Source organism: Lissotriton helveticus, chromosome 5_2, assembly GCF_964261635.1.
Source record: "Lissotriton helveticus chromosome 5_2, aLisHel1.1, whole genome shotgun sequence".
Taxonomy (NCBI): Eukaryota; Metazoa; Chordata; class Amphibia; order Caudata; family Salamandridae; genus Lissotriton; species Lissotriton helveticus.
This window is the reverse complement of record NC_136066.1, coordinates 8,985,844-9,007,236: the sequence shown is the minus strand read 5'-3', so window position 1 is coordinate 9,007,236 and position 21,393 is coordinate 8,985,844. Positions and strand designations below refer to the sequence as shown.

Here is a 21,393-nt window from a genome sequence, read left to right as displayed (position 1 = left end):
TTGAATCTCTCCACCAGACCATTGCACTGTGGATGATAGGGTGTGGTGAACTTGTAGTTCACTCCACACTCCTTCCACATAGCAGTCAAATATCCAGACATAAAGTTTGCACCTCTGTCTGAGACAACCTCCTTCCGAAAGCCCACTCTTGAGAAAACTCCCAGGAGGACTCTTGCCACAACAGGTGCTGTTGTGGTCCTTAGGGGAATAGCTTCTGGGTATCTGGTGGCATGATCCACTACCTCCAGAATAAACCTGTGCCCAGATGCTGTTTGGGGATCCATTGGTCCAACAATGTCAATCCCAACTCTTTCAAAGGGAACCCCCACCACAGGTAGTGGTATTAGGGGGGCCTTTGTGGTGCCACCTGATTTGCCACTGGCTTGGCAGGTGACACAGGAGCGATAAAACTCCTTGGTGTCTTCTGACATGTGGGGCCAGTGAAAGTGAGGGACAAGCCTGTCCCAAGTCCTGTTCTGGCCAAGAGATGTCCTGCTAGGGGAATATCATGGGCTAAGGTAAGAAGGAAGCCCCTGAATGGCAAAGCTATGACCAACCTCCTGGAAGCAACAGGCTTGGGGTCTCTAGCCTCTGAATACAGGAGCCCTTCATCCCAATACACTATATGGATTTCATAAACATTCCCTGCAGCCTCAGCAGCAGCTTGCTGTCTGAAGGGTTCAAGAGAAAGGCAGTCCAACTGCGCCTGCCTCAGATCTGCCCTTGACGCCCCCCCTGTCCCAAGAAACTCAACCTGATCAGGCTCAAGCTCTTCTAGGACAGTTCCTTCTTGGGTCTCACAGTCAGTTTCCTTGGAAGGCTGATCCTCATTCTGAGGCAGGGGGGAAGGCACTGCCTTAACCCTACTGCTTCTCCTCCTGGTAGGCAACTGGTCCACTATTTCAGGATCCAGGGCCTGTTCAGTGTTGCACTTTTTGACCTGTGCTGTTATACCCAACATCTCTGCTTGAGTCCCATCCTCCACTTCAGACCAGACTGAAGAATCCAGATCATTGCCAAGCAGGCATTCTACAGGGAGGTGTGAACTAACAACTCTTTTGAGGCCAGTTTCCCCTCCCCATGAGAAATTAACAATTGCCATACTATGGGTGGTATTGACATTGTTTGCATTGGTCACTAGGTAATTGTCACCTAGTATTATCTGTCCAGGGTCCACAAAGCTGGGTGTCACCATTGTGACACTAGCACATGTGTCCCTATAGCCACTTGGTGTTAATTAAAGGAGTCTGTCTGTACTTACCCAAGTTACTGGGGCTCACAGTAGAGAACATAGCCATGTCCACATCACAGACAAGAACAGCTTGAGTTGGTATTCTGACTAGGCCAGAATCCATATCAGTTCCCAGGGTTAACCCTACTACACCCTTCTGTTGAGAACCACCACTATTAGCTGAACTAGGGGGAACAGTTGCCTTAGGGGCAATGGTGGCTGGAGCTCACTCCTTTTTGGTGCAATCACTGGTCCAGCGAGTATTAACCTTACAAAAGTTGCACCATGGTTTCTTTGGACCTTCTTTCTTTTTAGACTTTTGGGGACCCCCACAATTAGAATCTTTTTCGGGACCTGGAGAAGAATTCTGGTCTTTTGCTTTCTCCCCACCCTTTTGGTCTTGCTTCTTCTGATCACCACCTTGGTTCTGTACCTTCTGCTTCACCCGGGTTCTGACCCATTTGTCGGCCTTCTTTCCCAACTCTTGGGGAGAGGTCAGATCAGAGTGAACCAGGTGTTGATGCAATAACTGGTTTTTTCAGTTGTTAAGTATTTGTTCTCTCATGATCAAATTATACAATCCTGTATAGTCATTAACTTTACTGCCCAGCAACAAGCCTTCCAGAGCCTTAGTAGCACAATCAACAAAATCAGTCCAGTCCTGAGTCTGTGTCTTCTGGGTGTCTCTGAACAGCAACCTGTACTGCTCAGTGGTTAAGCCAAACCCATCTATCAGAGCACTCTTCAGGACATAGTAGTTGTCAGCATCCTGTTCACTTACTGTCAGGAGCTTATCTCTACCTTGTCTGAAAAGGAGAGCCACACGATTGCTGGTCTCTGACTCTGGGGCACCTGCTGTATTTTGCAAGCCCTCTCCAAAGCAGTTATCCACTTGTGGATGTCATCCCCAATCTGATAGGGAAGGGCAATTCTGTTCAGGTTTCTATGGTCGTGTGACCTTTCCCTATCTCTAGGTATATTGCTGCTACCAGTGGGTTCTAACCCACTTAACTTTTTCTCTCTTTCAAGAGCCAGGGTCTCTCTTGCAAGGGCGATTTCTTGCCTCTTGATCCTAAGATTGACTTCCTTCATCCTAGCTTTGTGCTCTCTCCTCTCAAGGGGAGTCATCCTCCTTAGAGCAGAGACATCGGACCCTACTGAAGAATCAGAATGCTCTGAGCCACTGGAAAGTGACCTTTGCCTTCTGTTTCTATGGTTAGGCCAACTTGGAAAGTTAGGAGGGGGCCCACCAAGGCCCCCTCCACCTCCAGATAGTCCTGTGTTGCCCAGGATAGGTTCATTAACCCCATCCTGGTCAGCATCCACCTCCTCATCAGATAGTGCTGGATCCTCCCCAACATTCTCTTCTTTGGATGGATGGCCCCCCTCTCTACTACCATGGTTATCTGGTCTGATGCATTCTCTATATCATGAGCCACTAAGATATCTGGCAGGTGGTTAAAGGTTGGACTCTGTCCTTGTCTCAATCTTCTGACTGCACACAGGCTTCTAAGTTCATTAAAAGTAAATGAGGCACCCTCTGGGTGTCTTCTTGAAGAGGTCCACTAGGGCCTGCTTACAAGGACATTTTCTCTAGTGAGGTGTGGTGTGTGCACCTACCTACACTAAATGGTTTCCTACTAGAACCTCTCTAGGAGCTGTAGTCAGGGTGTGCTAAGCCCTTTCCTCTACAACTGCTAAGTTCAGGAGAACTTAAAGTATTATCGTAACTTGATTTATATGTATCTACAGGTACCTTTAAAATGATATCTCAAGATTATATGGTAAAACAACAGCAAGCTCTTATCTCTTCCGCTGCACACCAATGTGAGAAGTTAGCCTGGCATATGATGTCCACTATTCTAGTGGGCATCTTGCACCAGTCTAATCGACCCTTATTGATGGTGGTTGTAAAGTCAACCTTATACACAAGCTATCCTAGTGGTAGCATGGACCAGCAGTCACAGGCTAAGACTTCAGAGAGCATGTGAAGCCAGCTGTTTTACCCATTATAATCCCCTGAATACCAAATGAAAGGACACCACACAAGGTATATATCAAATATATATGTATTTATTTCTAACACAACCCCTCTGCACTCTTTATGAGGTCAGAGATCGAAGTACATCACAAGTTACTCAATTAGCATACGATAAGTTGCACAAATACAGTTTTGCCCCAGGGGCCTCACAAACCATATACTAAGTAAGTGGTATAAGGACCACTACAGAAATAGTGAATAGGGCTAGGGCCTAGGGAATCGCTGGGGCTATACTAAACAACCAAACGTTAGGAAGTAGGAGACCCACGGGCGGCGCCTGCTGTGTCTAAACACAGACGCGGGTTCCCATTGACTTATAATGGAGAACGAAGAAGTTACAAAGTTACTGTTTTAGGGCACTTCCGGATGGACTACGACAAAACCCCTTTGGACACTTCGAGAGTCAAGACCCGTGGGAGCACCGGAGTACTTGTGTTACTTCACCCAGGGAAGCCGGGTGCATAGGTGCCTTTTGGTGTCTGGTTTCGTCGATGCTTTCAATGGAGATCTGCAAAGAAGTGCTGCAGGCGGCCAGAGGAAGAGTGTCCGGGTTGATCCAAGGATGGATCGAGGAACTGAAGAACCTGAACGCAGAGGAGACAGAGTCTGGATCACTAGCTAGTGACCAGGAAGGAACCAGGAAGGAACCAGGCAATGTCGCGATGATCTCAGGTGAAGAGGTGAAGCTTGCCTCTGCAGCCACGATGACCAGGAGGCGTCGATGACGACCAGGAGCTGGATTCGAGCTGTCCCACAAATGATCTAGTTGACTGCGGTGTCGGTATCCGGACAGGACCCAACAAGCCTTGGCAAACGCAATCCACGCAGGAAATGAAGATGGGCTTCAGGTCAGACCAGCAAGGTCTGGGGAGCTTCTCCTTTGCAGGGAAGCTGGAGCAAGCCTGGAGGAACCAGGAAAGCAGTTTGGTTTCAAAGGTTTGTCTTCAGGGGGCTCACTAGCCAACGGGCTAGCAACCGGGAAGACGTGTTGAGCTGAAATGCAAGAGCGGGTCCCATGCAGCGCTCGTGGAGTGTGGGGGGCTGAGCTTTGGTGCAAATGGCGCTCAGGTATGGGGCTTCTCGTACCCCAATGCACAACTGAGAGGGTACCTCGGTAGTCGAGCTGTTAGCAAAATGCAGGATGTCCGGTCCCACGTCTCTCGTGTCCGCCACGGGTCTCAGCTTTGCTGTGGATGTGGGTCAGAGTCAGAGAAGTCTGGAAGTCCAGTTCCTGAGTTGCTGAGTCTTCGGGTTCCGTCGAGAGCGTCAACAAAGCAGACAGGCAAGTTACTGGTGGTGCCTGTTTGCACAGGGTGGTAACTCCTTGACCACAAGGGAGATATCTTCAGTCTTCTAGTCAAAATAGAACGTCGAAGGTCCAAGAGTTTATATCAGAGTTTCTTTCCAGGATAATCTAAAGTCCTGGGGACACAGCTCCTATCTTTATACTGATTCTAGGGGCTGGATTACCTGCTAGGTCCCTCCTATGGGTGGACCTGGGAATGGGATGGCTACACCCCTTTCCCTTTGTCCAGTGTCGCGCCAGAGCGGGGCTGGAGTGCCCCAGCAACAATTTTGAACCGGGCTATGCATGGATCACCGTATGTGCCCCAGGCAGTGTCTCGTTTTGCAGCCCTCCCTGCCCCAATACACTAAAAGTCTGTCTGGGGAGGTGCTAGCACCTCCCAAGGCAGGAAACCTATTGTCCAGGCCTCCCCTGTCGGAGTTTCGTCCAGCAGCAGGAGGTCAGATTCGTGTCTGTGGCAGCAGCATCCATTTTGTGATGCTGAGGATCTGTTTAAATTTAACCGGGTAAAGCAGTAACCTACTTGTCTTTTCCCTCTAGAAGGGTGGAATGCTACCCCCGCCGCCAGAATTGGCGGGGGGTAGTATTCCAAAGTGTTGGACATCTTATACAACATGTTTTGATAAAGCCAAACCAAAGTTCGCATTAACGGCGAGGATTATAATGCACTTAAGAGTATATGGTATGGCTATATCATAGAACAGCTATAAGGAGATGGTTCCGAAAGCTGCAGAGGGGCTCAGCTCATGCTAGGGCACCCTCTCACATAAAACCAAGCACTCTGCCTCCAGGATTGTCGAGGCCTACCATAGGAGTGACTTATAGGTGCATATGTGTCTATATATATTGGTAGATATAGGTATACTATATCTAAGTAAGGGGTGATTACACCACCTTGCCCAAGCTGAGTGATCAGCCTGTAGTGTCAGTTTGGATGGCCAGCCAGGGGTGGCATAAAACATACTGCAGCCCCTGGTAGGCCTTGGATGCACCTATGCCCTGGGTACCTATGGTACACTATACAGGTGCTCACAAAGGTGACCCAATTCCCAATGAAATGAAATGAAATGAAATGAAATTGGGTTTATAAAGCGCATGGCTGCCCTAGAGCGTCCCAGCGCTGGTAAAATAATAAATAATAATGATGATAGCAGAGACCTCAAGAAGGGAAAGATCTAAGGTGTGTTAGGGAAAAGAAAGGTTTTGAGTGCTTTTCTGAATTTCGGATAGGAGGTTTCCATCCGGAGCTCCCTGGGAAGTGCATTCCATTTTTTTGCCGCATTCAACGAGAACCGGCGGCCTCCGGAACGTGCTTTCCTCACTCTAGGAGTGACAACCAGGTTTTTTCCATCAGACCGAAGGGTCCGGGCTGGTTTATAGGGGCGAATCATGTCTCTCAAGGCCGGTGGGCCTTTGCCTTGCAGTGTTTTATGCGCGATGCAGAGTGATTTAAAGAAGATTCGCTCCTGAATTGGGAGCCAGTGGAGGGCTCTTAGCAATGGTTTGGCTGAAGCCCACCTCGATGTCCCCATGAGCAACCGGGCTGCGGCATTCTGTACTCTTTGGAGAGTATTAATGGAGGCCAGGGGTGCGGCCAAGAAGAGGGAGTTGCCATAATCCAATCTAGATAAAATTAGACCCTGGATTAATAGCTTTCTTGATTGGAAGGGCAGGAGGGGGAGTACCTTCCGTACTGCCCGGAGAAGGCCAAAGCAACCTCCGGCGACTTTCTGTGCATGGGTCTTAAATGTTAATTGAGGTAACAAGGTGCTCAAATTCAACCCCAACAGATCTTTACCCAGAATAGATTTAACATATTATTAGGGCTGGACGATAATGAATGACTGAAACATACAGTTATTCAGACAGGTCCTTCCCCTCAATCTTTACTTAGCAAGGATATTTCTCAACCTGTAATGACAATTCTAAATGATAATTTTGTCCCTGGACAGCCCTATAGAAATACTCAAATTCTAAATGCAGATGGATCCGCAGTGGATTGCGGGTCTATTTCATCTCCGGTAAAGTCGTCTTCCTCTGTATTGCTTTCCACCCATGGTTTAGCCCCAAATGCACTTTCTGACCAACCAACAGTAGATGATCCAAAAGATCGTAATTTAAAATTTATAACGATATTTTGGAATGTAGCAGGGTTACGCCCAAAAATAGAGATGTACTCCTGGTTAAAAATGATTAGGAAACATAACATTGTATGTCTCCAAGAAACTTGGTTAACCTCCCCAATTCATCTTCAGAGTTATAAGTCCTATAACTCATGTGCTCATCCTTCTACCTCGGGGAGACCCAAAGGAGGTTTGGTAATTTACATATCATATGAGCTTTCAGCTAAAGAGATAGTTGAGTTGAAGTCGGAAGAGAATTACCAAATCCTCAAAATAGTGGTGAATAAATTGCCCCCTTATTTTTTAGTCAACTTTTATAATAATTTGTCCATGCAGGATTCAGTCAATGTTTTAAATGAAATTTTTCATTTTTTAACGGAGATGCGGAATAAATATATGAATACATCATTTAACTTGATTTGGGATGGAGATTTATATATATCACTTTGTAAAGATTATAAAACAATTAAATGTGGCATTCAGGACGAATGTGGGTGTAATTTAACCCATTTTTCACATACCCACAATGGTACCTGTCTTAACGAGATATTCTTTACCCTCGAGCTGGGTTTTGCTAATGAACTAGTAGTCCCAGCTGTAGAGTTCTTTTCTACCTTTCATGGAAGGGGGTTCTCTAGTTTAATCGATTTTATATTAATATCTCACAACCTGAAGGACCACCTGGCTAACTTTAAAACAGGAGACAATGCTAGTAGTGACCACTTTCCCAATATTCTTATTCTCTTAGTCCCGACTGCCTCCAGAAAAAGTAGTTCTCCTAGCTTATTAAATCAACAAGCATTGAGTCTGGATAAGATAAACGGGTACTCTATAAAGTGGGCAAAAGTAGACCCTGATGTAATTACAGCTAAAGTGGTAAGTCGAGCACTTCCTTTGGTAGAAATTTGTCTTAATTTGGAGTCTCCCTACCAGCTGATTCTGTCCAGTTTTTCGGACATTATCAACATTATAAAAGAAGAGTTATTTTGTAAGCAGAAGGCTAATAATAGACAAAAAAAGGGTTGGTTTAACCCAGAATGCACAAAGGCTTACTCACGCTTAAAAAACGCTCTATGTAAGGCTAAGAGAGAGAAAGAAGAAGTTAGAAAATTAAGAAAAGAGTATTATTTGGCAATAAAAAAGTGCAGGGAGGAAATTAAAATAGGCCTATGGGAACGACTCCATATGAGCTGTCGAATGAATGATAGTTCTACTTTTTGGCGAGTAATCAAAACCCCATTTCTCTCAGAGTCAAACTCTGTTACGAGAATAGAAGTAGCGGTGGACGCAGAAGCCTGGGTTAATCACTTTTCAAAAATCTTTAACTCAAATGCAGGTGCAAATCAAATTGATATTGAAGACGACGGGGAGGACGTTCCCCCTGACCACAGTATATATCCGATACAATTAGTTTTTGATTACAATGAAGTAATCAATGCTCTGACAGCTTCCAAGGCTGGCAAAGCTCCCGGCCCAGATGGGGTGCCAGTGGATATATTCACCCATAACTTGGACCTCTGGTCACCAATTTTAACTCTGGTCCTTGAAGCTGCAATATCGATTGGACTTATTAAATCTTGGTCTACCTCAACGCTGCTTCCCATTTTCAAAAAGGGAGACCGTGACAACCCAGCTTGCTACAGGCTCATCTCCCTCCTGGATTCCCTTGGTAAAGTGGCCGGTCGAATAGTGCTCGAACGCTTACAGGACTGGGCCAACGTGAACCACATACTATCAGACTTACAATATGGGTTCCGGGAAGGACTGGGAACTGTTGAGCAAGCATTAAATCTCTCCCTCTTAATTGGGAAATACGTTGGGGCAAAGAGCGGTCATCTACACTTGGCGTATGTGGATTTGATCGCAGCGTTTGATTGCATCTCACACTCAAAATTGTGGTCAATACTTCTGAAAATGGGTGTGGATCCTCCGTTGGTTGTCTTTTTATGTGAACTCTACTCAGATGCATCAGCTAGAGTTAGATATGGTGTTGAAGGTGAGCTTACTGACCCATTTCCCGTGACCAAGGGAGTCAGACAGGGCTGTGTTCTGGCTCCATTTCTTTTTAATCTCTACACTAATGGTTTAGAACTGGCAATGTTGGAAGGGAGCCAGGACCTTCCCGCTATCGATCGTCGTCCAATTCCCACATTACTCTATGCGGACGACGCGGTGATTATGGCCAGAACACCCCTCCAACTACAACATCTTCTCAATAGATATTGTAAATTTATGGCATCCCGGGACGTAATGGCCAACATTAATAAGACCTTTGTAATGCATGTAGGTAACCGGGTAAAGAAGATAAAACCCATTTTTATCGATAACAGTAAATTGGAATATACCAACGTTTATCCATATTTGGGTATATTAATCGATAACAAATCCTGTTGGTGGCAGGCCATTAGCACTAGAAAATTATTATTTTTAAGAGCTACATCTGCTTTGGTAGCGTTCGCCCAAAATCTAGGGAAGCAACCCCCTCAAGAACTGATTAAAATATATCAGGCAAAATGCCTCAGTGTTGCAACATATGGTGCGGGGGTGTGGGGTCATGTAGCCACAGATTCTCTACTGAAGGTAGAGAACGGCTTCATAAGATACTTGCTGGTAGTCCCCCAGAGCTCTCCGACCTATGCTTGCCATATTGAATTAGGTATGGATGATATAGCTGATATTATAAGAATCCAGCCAATTCTCCTATGGCACCGGGTTTGGACAACGGATCAATGTAAACTGACACGCTCCCTTATTACGGATTGCATTGGGCCAGCAAACTAGGGAAAAATCCCGTGGTTGGCATATGTGTGTCACTTCCTGAAGGACTTAAACTTAGCATCCTATTTTTCACAACCACTATCCATAGTGAGTACATCGAGGAAAAATTTGAAAACTATATGTCTATCCCACCTAAGAGACTTACGTCTAAATCAGGAAATCACTAAAATCTCGAATCACCAGATCCTAACTATCCAGACCGCACCAGGGATCCAACCATATTTATTGTATCATCTGAATACTTATGAAAAATATCTATTGACCCCGTTCCGTTTTAATATCTTTTTTCGTTTTATAACTTTTCCGAAGCAGCATGATTGGTCAAAATCGCTTATTGTGTGTCTGTTTGATGGAACCTCGGTCCAGTCCACATTCCATGCAGTTCTATTCTGTAGATATTATGAGTTTCCACGCAAGCGATGGCTTACTCCCTTACTGATATCCATGGGCCTGCGAAGTTGCCGCCCCGCTTTCCTTGTATTACAACTGTTAGAATCCGAATTTAGCGCCAAATGCATTGCTTGTTTTCTCAAGGCTTGTATAAAATATTGCTGTAATTATGATTAACTTCTGATGCACTAGCAATTTATCAAGATTTAATAGGTTTCCTCCCCCTGAATGTCCCTTTTTGTATTTATGATTGTATGTATGTATAGTTAATCACGCTCTCTTTTATTTATGTTTTTAATACTTATCTCATGAAATGTTTTTATGTACTTTTATGGTTCCTAAAAAAGTATGGCAACCGAATAAAGAAATATGACCGTCCCTCTGTCTCCCTCCCTCTGTCTCCCTCCCTTTGTCTCCTTCCCCCTGTCTGTCTCCCTCTTCTTCCCTCTGTCTCCCCCAGGCTGTCTCCCTCTGTCACCCTGTCTATCTCCCTCTCTCTCTCCCTCTGTCTCCCTCTCTGTCTGTCTCAGTCTCTGCCTGTCCCTGTCCATGTCTCTGCCTCTATCTGTCTGTCTGTCCCTGTCTCCTTCTCCGTCTCTGTCTTTGCCTCTGTCTCTCTGCCCCTGTATCTGCCTCCATTTGTCTCTGTCTGTCCCTGTCGCTGTCTGTCTCTCTCTGTCTCCCTCCCTCTCTCGCTGTCTCCCTCCCTCTCTCGCGGTCTCCCTCCCTCTCTATCTCCCTCTCTCTACCTCCCTCTCCCTCCCTCTCTCTCACTCACTCACTCTCTCTCTCTCCCTTTCTGTCTCTCCCTCTCTCTCTGTCTCCCTCCCTCTCTGTCTCCCTCTCTCTCCGTCTCCCTCTCTCTCCGTCTCCCTCCCTCTCTGTCTCCCTCCCTCTCTCCCTCCCTCTCGCCTCCCTCCCTCTCTGTCTCCCTCCCTCTCCGTCTCCCTCCCTCTCCGTCTCCCTCCCTCTCCGTCTCCCTCTCTCTCCGTCTCCCTCTCTCTCCGTCTCCCTCTCTCTCCGTCTCCCTCTCTCTCTGTCTCCCTCCCTCTCTGTCTCCCTCCCTCTCTCCCTCCCTCCCTGTCTCCCTCTCTCTCCGTCTCCCTCTCTCTCCGTCTCCCTCTCTCTCTGTCTCCCTCCCTCTCTGTCTCCCTCCCTCTCTGTCTCCCTCCCTCTCTCCCTCCCTCCCTCTCTCCCTCCCTCCCTGTCTCCCTCTCTCTCAGTCTCCCTCTCTCTCCGTCTCCCTCTCTCTCCGTCTCCCTCCCTCTCGTCTCCCTCCCTCTCTGTCTCCCTCCCTCCCTGTCTCCCTCCCTCTCTGTCTCCCTCCCTCTCTCCCTCCCTCCCTCTCTCCCTCCCTCTCTGTCTCCCTCTCTCTCTGTCTCCCTCTCTCTCCGTCTCCCTCTCTCTCTGTCTCCCTCCCTCTCTGTCTCCCTCCCTCTCTGTCTCCCTCCCTCTCTGTCTCCCTCCCTCTCTCCCTCCCTCCCTCTCTCCCTCCCTCCCTGTCTCCCTCTCTCTCAGTCTCCCTCTCTCTCCGTCTCCCTCTCTCTCCATCTCCCTCCCTCTCGTCTCCCTCCCTCTCTGTCTCCCTCCCTCTCTGTCTCCCTCCCTCTCTGTCTCCCTCCCTCTCTCCCTCCCTCCCTCTCTCCCTCCCTGTCTCCCTCTCTCTCTGTCTCCCTCTCTCTCCGTCTCCCTCTCTCTCTGTCTCCCTCTGTCTCCGTCTCCCTCTGTCTCCCTCTCTCTCTGTCTCCCTCTCTCTCTGTCTCCCTCTCTCTCCGTCTCCCTCTCTCTCTGTCTCCCTCTCCCTCTCTCTCCGTCTCCCTCCCTCTCCGTCTCCCTCCCTCTCCGTCTCCCTCCCTCTCCGTCTCCCTCCCTCTCCGTCTCCCTCCCTCTCCGTCTCCCTCCCTCTCGTCTCCCTCCCTCCCTCTCGTCTCCCTCCCTCTCGTCTCCCTCCCTCTCGTCTATAACCCTCTCATCTGTATCCCTCTCATCTGTATCCCTCTCGTCTGTATCCCTCTCGTCTGTATCCCTCTCGTCTGTATCCCTCTCGTCTGTATCCCTCTCGTCTGTATCCCTCTCGTCTGTATCCCTCTCGTCTGTCTCCCTTCCTCTCTGTCTCCCTCCCTGTCTCCCTCCTTCTCTCTCTCTCTCCCTCTCTCTCCCTCACTCACTCTGTCTCCCTCTCTCTCTCTCTGTCTTCCTCCCTCTATCTCCCTCTGCCTGTCACCCTCTTTCACCTCACCTCAGCTTACAGGGCACACACACAGCCGCACACGAGTACTTCGCTGGTCTTTAAAAGACCATTTACTTGTTAATGGGGCTTTGTTGTGATTCGCCGGCCCCCAAAGAGCAGAGTGTCTCGGAGTCCGCGCTACTGCAGCAGACTCCGAGACACTCTTTCAAAGGAATGCCTCTTAATTGCTAAGTGCCCTTAATACCGGTGGTGTCATCCCGCGACACACCGAGGAAAGCTCTGGTTTAGAGGGTAGGTGTGTAAATGAAACTGGCTTCTTCTGCCTGTCCCCTCATTACTTTAAAGATCATTGTTTATGACCCTTCCCCTTTGCTCTGGCATTCCTATGCAGCAGAACCCTCTGCTCCCAGAATGGCTCTTTACCCCAGGTGCCACTTGTCACTTCATCAAAGCAGCCTGGCGAATCCACGTAACTTTGACCAATCAGGACAGATCACTGGAAGGCTGACAGACAAGAAAGCCTTATAACTTCATGTGTGTACAATTTAGACTAAGTTCATCAATAGCATATTGTTGGATTTATCAGCTCCATTCTACTAAGTCCTTGAATTATATTTTCAGTGTTTACTGGCGGGGGTTATTAATTAATAACTTCTTGCCATGTTAACCTACGGGGCTGGGGATCTGCAATGGGGAAAATGAACTGGGCAATTTCTCCAACACCAGGACTTATAAAAACATCTTAATAAGGACCCTGCCTATATTACAGGGACCCCCCCCCCCACCCCTGGGTCACCTGGGGGAGACTTTAGGGGTTCTGAATACGTACAAGTATTGCCGATCCTCACTCCACAGTGCTCCAAACACAAACGTCGATTTTTAGAAGCACTTTACGACAATGAGGGCAGTGAAATGTGTAACTTCAATATCCCCAGGACATATAAACCTATTTTATAAGACTCCTCCTTATAAATACCTGGCCCCCACCCCTGGGACATCTAGGAGTGACACTGGGGTACCTAATATGCCAAAATATTGTAGTTTATTACTTTTTAAGTGCCCCAAACATTAAAGTCAAATTTGTGCCCAATTTATATGTTAAAAGGAGTTCTGCAACAAAGGGCTGCTTTTAAACTGACCTCAGGCCTCAGCAGTGCACACATGAAAGGGCTGCTGGCCTCTAAACTACCATGCCCTAATATATACGAGGGAGTCAAAGGTAGTTTTGATCCCCTCGCCCTATTATGTACTATGGCCTTATAGACGAGGTCATGCCAATCATAAGGGTACCCTAACCCACAGTGTACCCTAGTGTATGTAGATGTTTTCACTGTATTCTAAGTGTATTTTCAGAATAGCACTGGCCTTGGGCCTGGTTAGGCAGAGCCCAGGGACAGTCAGAGTCAGTTACCACCATGACCAATCAGGAAAGAAATGGGGGTGCCCAGGGCACAAGGACTTTGCAACATGACTCCATTGCACAGAGTTGTCCGCTGTGAACCCCATGATCCTCGCAGCCATATACCCTTGATGCCCGGAGTGAAGTCACTGTGACCCAGAAGCGCCAATGCTCAGCTCCTAGTGCCTAGAATCCACCTTGGTTACCCCATAGCGAGTGGGAGAGGCCCTTTACCAGCAGGAAGTCTTTCAGGGCAGCAGCCGCCTGACCCAGGATCCTCTCCACAGTCTCCATTTTGTTCTGTTCCCGCTCCAGCGTGGACTTCATGTTCTCTTCCTCTGCCATGTGTGTTGCCACCTCTCTCTCCAGCTCAATGACTCGTTCTCTGCAAGAAAGAAGCAATGGTGATCACGGGTGACCTGCATGGGGAGAGGGAAAACGAGTGGGTTTCAATGGAAGAGAGCAGCTGTGAGTAAATGAAGCGAGCGAGAAGAGAGTCCGAGGACGGGCTGAGTGCACGAGTGAGTGTGAAGAGAATAAGAGGACGGGCTGAGTGCACGAGTGATAGCAAAGAGAGTCCGAGGACGGGCTGAGTGCACGAGTGAGTGTGAAGAGAGTTAGAGGACGGGCTGAGTGTACAAGTGAGTGTGAATAGAGTTAGAGGACGGGCTGAGTGTACGAGTGAGAGTGAAGAGAGTTAGAGGACGGGCTGAGTGCACGAGTGATAGTGAAGAGAGTCCGAGGAAGGGCTGAGTGCACGAGTGAGTGTGAAGAGAGTTAGAGGACGGGCTGAGTGTACAAGTGAGTGTGAATAGAGTTAGAGGACGGGCTGAGTGTACGAGTGAGAGTGAAGAGAGTTAGAGGACGGGCTGAGTGCACGAGTGATAGTGAAGAGAGTCCGAGGAAGGGCTGAGTGCACGAGTGAGTGTGAATAGAGTCAGAGGACAGGCTGAGTGCAGAGTGAGTGTGAAGAGAGTTAGAGAACGGGCTGAGTGTACGAGTGAGAGTGAAGAGAGTCCGAGGACGGGCTGAGTGCACGAGTGAGTGTGAAGAGAATAAGAGGACGGGCTGAGTGCACGAGTGATAGCAAAGAGAGTCCGAGGACGGGCTGAGTGCACGAGTGAGTGTGAAGAGAGTTAGAGGACGGGCTGAGTGCACGAGTGATAGCAAAGAGAGTCCGAGGACGGGCTGAGTGCGCGAGTGAGTGTGAAGAGAGTTAGAGGATGGGCTGAGTGCACGAGTGATAGCAAAGAGAGTCCGAGGACGGGCTGAGTGCGCGAGTGAGTGTGAAGAGAGTTAAAGGACGGGCTGAGTGCACGAGTGATAGCAAAGAGAGTCCGAGGACGGGCTGAGTGCACGAGTGAGTGTGAAGAGAGTTAGAGGACGGGCTGAGTGTACGAGTGAGAGTGAAGAGAGTTAGAGGACGGGCTGAGTGCACGAGTGATAGCGAAGAGAGTCCGAGGACGGGCTGAGTGCACGAGTGAGTGTGAAGAGAGTTAGAGGACGGGCTGAGTGTACAAGTGAGTGTGAATAGAGTTAGAGAACGGGCTGAGTGTACGAGTGAGAGTGAAGAGAGTTAGAGGACGGGCTGAGTGTACGAGTGAGAGTGTAGAGAGTTAGAGGACGGGCTGAGTGCACGAGTGATAGTGAAGAGAGTCCGAGGAAGGGCTGAGTGCACGAGTGAGTGTGAAGAGAGTTAGAGGACGGGCTGAGTGTACAAGTGAGTGTGAATAGAGTTAGAGGACGGGCTGAGTGTACGAGTGAGAGTGAAGAGAGTTAGAGGACGGGCTGAGTGCACGAGTGATAGCGAAGAGAGTCCGAGGAAGGGCTGAGTGCACGAGTGAGTGTGAATAGAGTCAGAGGACAGGCTGAGTGCAGAGTGAGTGTGAAGAGAGTTAGAGAACGGGCTGAGTGTACGAGTGAGAGTGAAGAGAGTCCGAGGACGGGCTGAGTGCACGAGTGAGTGTGAAGAGAATAAGAGGACGGGCTGAGTGCACGAGTGATAGCAAAGAGAGTCAGAGGACGGGCTGAGTGCACGAGTGAGTGTGAAGAGAGTTAGAGGACGGGCTGAGTGTACAAGTGAGTGTGAATAGAGTTAGAGGACGGGCTGAGTGTACGAGTGAGAGTGAAGAGAGTTAGAGGACGGGCTGAGTGCACGAGTGATAGTGAAGAGAGTCCGAGGAAGGACTGAGTGCACGAGTGAGTGTGAAGAGAGTTAGAGGACGGGCTGAGTGTACAAGTGAGTGTGAATAGAGTTAGAGGACGGGCTGAGTGTACGAGTGAGAGTGAAGAGAGTTAGAGGACGGGCTGAGTGCACGAGTGATAGTGAAGAGAGTCCGAGGAAGGGCTGAGTGCACGAGTGAGTGTGAATAGAGTCAGAGGACAGGCTGAGTGCAGAGTGAGTGTGAAGAGAGTTAGAGAACGGGCTGAGTGTACGAGTGAGAGTGAAGAGAGTCCGAGGACGGGCTGAGTGCACGAGTGAGTGTGAAGAGAATAAGAGGACGGGCTGAGTGCACGAGTGATAGCAAAGAGAGTCCGAGGACGGGCTGAGTGCACGAGTGAGTGTGAAGAGAGTTAGAGGACGGGCTGAGTGCACGAGTGATAGCAAAGAGAGTCCGAGGACGGGCTGAGTGCGCGAGTGAGTGTGAAGAGAGTTAGAGGATGGGCTGAGTGCACGAGTGATAGCAAAGAGAGTCCGAGGACGGGCTGAGTGCGCGAGTGAGTGTGAAGAGAGTTAAAGGACGGGCTGAGTGCACGAGTGATAGCAAAGAGAGTCCGAGGACGGGCTGAGTGCACGAGTGAGTGTGAAGAGAGTTAGAGGATGGGCTGAGTGCACGAGTGATAGTGAAGAGAGTCCGAGGACGGGCTGAGTGCACGAGTGAGTGTGAAGAGAGTTAGAGGATGGGCTGAGTGCACGAGTGATAGTGAAGAGAGTCAGGACAGGCTGAGTGCATGAGCAAATGTGAAGAGAGTTAAATTAGAGAACTGGTTGAGTGCACTAGGGAGTGTGAAAAGAGTTAGGTGACTGGCTGAATGCACAAGTGAGTGTGAAGAGACTCAGAGGCCGGACTGAGTGCACGAGTGAGTGTGAAGAGAGTTAGAGGACTGGTTGGGTTGACAAGTGAGTGAGTGGAGAAATGCCAGTTTGAAGTAAGCAATCGCGGCCAAGGTAGAGGAGGCCTCATGTGAGGACCCAGCCGAGCTCTGTACCTGGCCACTGGTAAGGACCCAACTGTAGCCCAGCTGTACTCTGTGCCGAAACCGGAGGGTCCATCGGGCTTTGTGCCCTTATGAGGGCGCAGCTGTGCTTTGTGCCCAGCCACACGTAAGGGCCCAGCTGTGCTCTGTGCCCACACGTGAGATCCCAGCTGTGCTCTGTGCCCAAACGTGAGGGTCCATCGGGCTTTGTGCCCTCCCATATATGAGGGCGTAGCTGTGCTCTGTGCCCAGCCACACGTGAGATCCCAGCTGTGCTCTATGTCCACACGTGAGATCCCAGCTGTACTCTGTGCCCAAACGTGAGGGTCCACCGGGCTTCGTGCCCTCCCATATATGAGTGTGACAGAAACAGTGGTTCCTGCTGGAAAGTACTTATCCATATTGGTAATACTTAGCATAATCGTAATGGTTACGGGTTACGTACATGTCAGAAGGAAAGGAGAAGAAGAACACTTCAGTTTGTATTTACAATAGATCCTTTATATTTTTAAAGAGTATTTAAACATATACTACAAGTAAAAAAATCCAAGTAGTGCTTAGTGTCCACAGTGTGAATGGAAGCAAAAAACAAAGACTAGTGAATTTGTGACAAATATAACTTGGTTTCCATCTATAATTTTACAATAATTACAGCCACTGTATACAATAGTCAGAGCTGATCACAATAGTTCGCTTTACGCAGTTCTCGACAATGTTTCGACCCTTCATAGGTTATAGGCTCTCTTCAGGACCTATGGATGTAGGGACATCTGACATCAGGGGGCTGCGCAGCCACATGAGAAGTGTGAGATACGGGTCGAGTGAAAGGAGAAGAAAATAGAGATATACTCACACTGGACCCAGCCAGGTACCGTGGTAAAGGGCTGGCAACCACGGATCTGCACAGCAAGGGAAATGCCACCGTATAACAAGCATTGCCATAGCCAATAGGTCTCGCATTTGGGACCTTATAAGTGTTTAGCTATGATGCAACAGTTGATGTTGTTGCACCGAGGATATTGTGCTGCATAGCTAAATACTTGTAAGGTCCCAAAAGCGAGACCTATTGGCTATGCCAATGCTTGTTTTAACATGGAACAGACAAAAAGGTTTGCTGTGTTTTTATAAATATGCAGCAGCTTTCCTCAGATTTTAAACTACAACGTTTGCATCGCTGTCGCTGTCGGTGTCGCTGTCGCTGTCGGTGTCGCTGTCGGTGTTGCTGTCGCTGTCGCTGTCCGCTGTCTGGTGTCGCTGTCCGGTGTCGCTGTCGCTGTCGGTGTTGCTGTCGGTGTCGCTGTCGCTGTCCGGTGTCTGGTGTCGCTGTCCGGTGTCGCTGTCGGTGTCGCTGTCGGTGTCGCTCTCGGTGTTGCTGTCGCTGTCTCTGTCCGCTGTCTGGTGTCGCTGTCCGGTGTCGCTGTCGGTGTCGCTGTCGGTGTCGCTGTCGCTGTCCGGTGTCTGGTGTCGCTGTCCGGTGTCGCTGTCGCCGTCGGTGTCGCTGTCGCTGTCTGGTGTCTGGCGTGCAGGAAGGGGCTCCCTCGCCTCTTGCCAAGAACTGCTTATGGGGAAAGGTGAGCTTTTCAGCAGGAGTGGATTCTTGTCTTCATCCTGTTAGTGTCAGAACACCGGAAGTTGTATCATCTTAAAAGCACAAAGGTGCTGCCAGTTATGTCAGATAGTGTGTGTGTGGGCGGCAGGGGGATCCGGAGGCCTCCTGTTGCTAATCCACCTGACGGGATTAAGGTTAGGATAAAAGAGATGTTTATAATAACAATGAGTTTTTTTATTTTTTTATATGAACTGTTGTGCTTTTATGGTCTGTTCACCAAAGATCGAATCAAGCTGTGTGACTGACGGAATAAGAGTATTGTCCCGATTGAATGAACCTGCATGGTGTTTAGCCACTCATTTTCATTCCACATTTACAGCACTTTTATGAAACTCTAATTGCCAGAGGGCTAATAAGAATGTTATTTAATGATCCCGCCTGATTGTTCCGGTCACGCGTGTATACCTACAGGAGATGGGGGGGGGGCTTTTAGCGTTGTGTGAAGCTCCCATTTGTGTCCCATTGTGTCATACCATTCGATATGATGTCTTTTTGTTGTGAGCTGGACACTGCAAACATTCCATGCGTAACTCGGAAAACGTCATACATGTGTCATACTCCACCACTGATCAAAAGCGGCGAGCACACAACTGACACCAGACTTCAGAGGAACCTTTCAAAACTGCTGTAAACAAAGCATTCCGCACAGTGTCCCCCGTTATAAGGCGGCAGAACTCAGCCTGCTTCGAGAGATAACTCGGGGGCAGGTTGAGGTCCCACGACAGATGAAATGTGGCTCCATCGCTGTCCACAAACGGATGAGCTCCTACCCGGCAGTCAGTGGCGTTGAATCCACTAGTGTATGTCAGACCCTCTAATGCTACTTAACCTGGGGCAGAGGCGTCTGTTGTGGTAAGGAGGGGGCAGTCTTTCTCTACCTGGCCTGGAGGTCTGCAGTGGCTTATAGGTTTTGGTGTGAAGTCTTCGCTTCTGTACAAGAAATCACTCAGGTCCTGTTACAAACATCTCAGTTAGCGGGACTGCTCGGCCGGGCCGAGAAGAGTCCATATGGGACCCTACTGCTGGCTGCAGGGCTGAGTCCATATGGAACCCTACTGCTGGCTGCAGGGCTGAGTCCATATGGAACCCTACTGCTGGCTGTGGGGCTGAGCCCATATGGAACCCTACTGCTAGCTGCGGGGCTGAGTCCATATGGGACCCTACTGCTGGCTGCGGGGCTGAGCCCATATGGAACCCTACTGCTGGCTGCGGGACTGGAAGCGCGACATGGGGGGCGCGGGCGAGCTCCGATAACTACACAATTTGATTTGATTTCGGATCGAATAAACATCGCCCCATTGATACTCTGGGCGAAAGTTTGGCTGACGGAGGAGTTAAAGCTCACAAGAGAAATTATTATAGCCCGCTGAATCGTTAAAGGCCCGAGCCGAAGGCGAGGGACTTTAACGAAACAGCGGGACTTTAGTAGCCAGTATAGCCCTGCTACGAAGGGCTATAAGGCTATTAGAACATTCTGCCACTAGAGGACAGAATGTTCTAACAAATTAAACAAAGGGTTCTCGAAGCTCGAGGGGAGAAGCCTTTGTAGAACATTGGAATGTTGCTCCGCGGGCCTTTACCGGCCCGTAAAAGCAGGGAGCACTCCATTGTCTGCAATGGAGCTCCCAACATTCCAATGTTCTAATAAGGATTGCATGTTACTGGATAATGCCGAGGCTATTCCATGGCTTCGTTTTGTGAAAAGAACATTTTATGAAATTGGCTTAGGGATTTTTTTTGACACCCCTAACTGTATAGATATAAGCAAAAATTGATCATAAAAAATGCATATCGTGCGGAACTTGATAATCGCCGCTGGCCAGCAAGGCGATTATCTCACACCGATCAGACTTTTTCATATCAGCAATTTTACTTGTCTTTTACCAGGAACGTACAATTTAGATTTCTGTTGACCTGATTCAGGCTTTGCACATTGCACTTTTTAGGGGCCTTTCCTAAACAGGCCGGATGGTGCAATAACCTTCCATCCTGCCCCTGTGACAACCTGTCCCAACAAAGCCCCCTGCACTTTACCCTTTTTTGCGCACTTTACAAGGTCCCAAGAGCTCGGTTTCTTACACCACTCTTAAAAGACATCAGACCATGTCATTTTCAGGAGAGTTTTAACTTTTTGTTATCTCTGTCTACTGAAGTACCCTGTATGGCTGTTTCAAATGTTATCAGGATGGCACCATCAATAAGGAAACAATACGAAATGTAATCAGATTCTGGCATCCCATTTTAGGAATAGTTTTTTAAACCTGTCTGGATTTTTAATATATGTGAGCTATAAGGTTTTATTGGACTTTTATGTATATAAACCTTCCATGTGTGATTCATGTATGTTATACTTTTATGGCTAACTTTAACCAAATAAAGTTATTCTTTATGATGGGACTAAACAATGGATGAAGGAGAACATATACTGAAATGATCAACTTGAAATCTAGAATGACCTCCTCCCTGAATCCACATGGGCCCGTATCGCTGTTATTTGACACGGGCTGCTGAGTCGGGCGAGCACCGAGGAGCTGAAGAAGCACCATTAGACGCGTGCTTCCGGTTGCTCTTCTGATAATGCTGCTTTTCATGTTGGGTGGATGAAGACAGAACGCCATGTGTGGAGACTTACAAGTAAGTTGGGAAATCTCATACGGCAAAGCTCTGTTTTTATTAATTGCTCGGTAACCATTTATAAAACTCAATAAATCACACTTAGACCAGAGCATAGATGATCTGTGGTTCTGCAATAGGAGTTTAGGCTGATCCGATAAAGGTTTGGTCCAATGACCATGTTAAACAAGACAAGCCCATCTTCCAGAGTGGTGCGCGTATGAGCGAAAGTGAAAGCAGCGCGTTTGCACATATGTTTCAAATTAACGCGAGATGCGGGGGGAGGGGCGGAGGAGCGTTCAGAGAGCAAGCGAGAGGAAAGCCAGATGGCGCCTGATCGGGCGCTGAAAGCTGGCGGCTGCACAGGAGCAAGCGCACGTAACCACAAGCGCTAGGCCAGCAAAAGCGTGTGGTAGCTCTTCTGAATAAATCAGCGGTACTTTGAAAGCGTGTCTTAGCTGCGCAGGGGTCCACACAGGCCGTCTGCTCTGGTACAATGCGACGCTGTCATTGT

General features: G+C 48.5%; 1 protein-coding gene across 1 annotated transcript in view; it reads right to left on the bottom strand.

Annotated features, from left to right (window-relative positions):
* The window catches only part of CFAP157 (cilia and flagella associated protein 157), a 511,692-nt gene that overhangs the window by 279,736 nt on the left and 210,563 nt on the right, over window positions 1–21,393 (bottom strand). Inside the window, exon 6 of the mRNA XM_078646650.1 lies at window positions 13,694–13,844. Coding sequence (XP_078502776.1) covers window positions 13,694–13,844 — 151 coding nt within the window. The remainder of the gene's footprint in view (window positions 1–13,693; window positions 13,845–21,393) is intronic.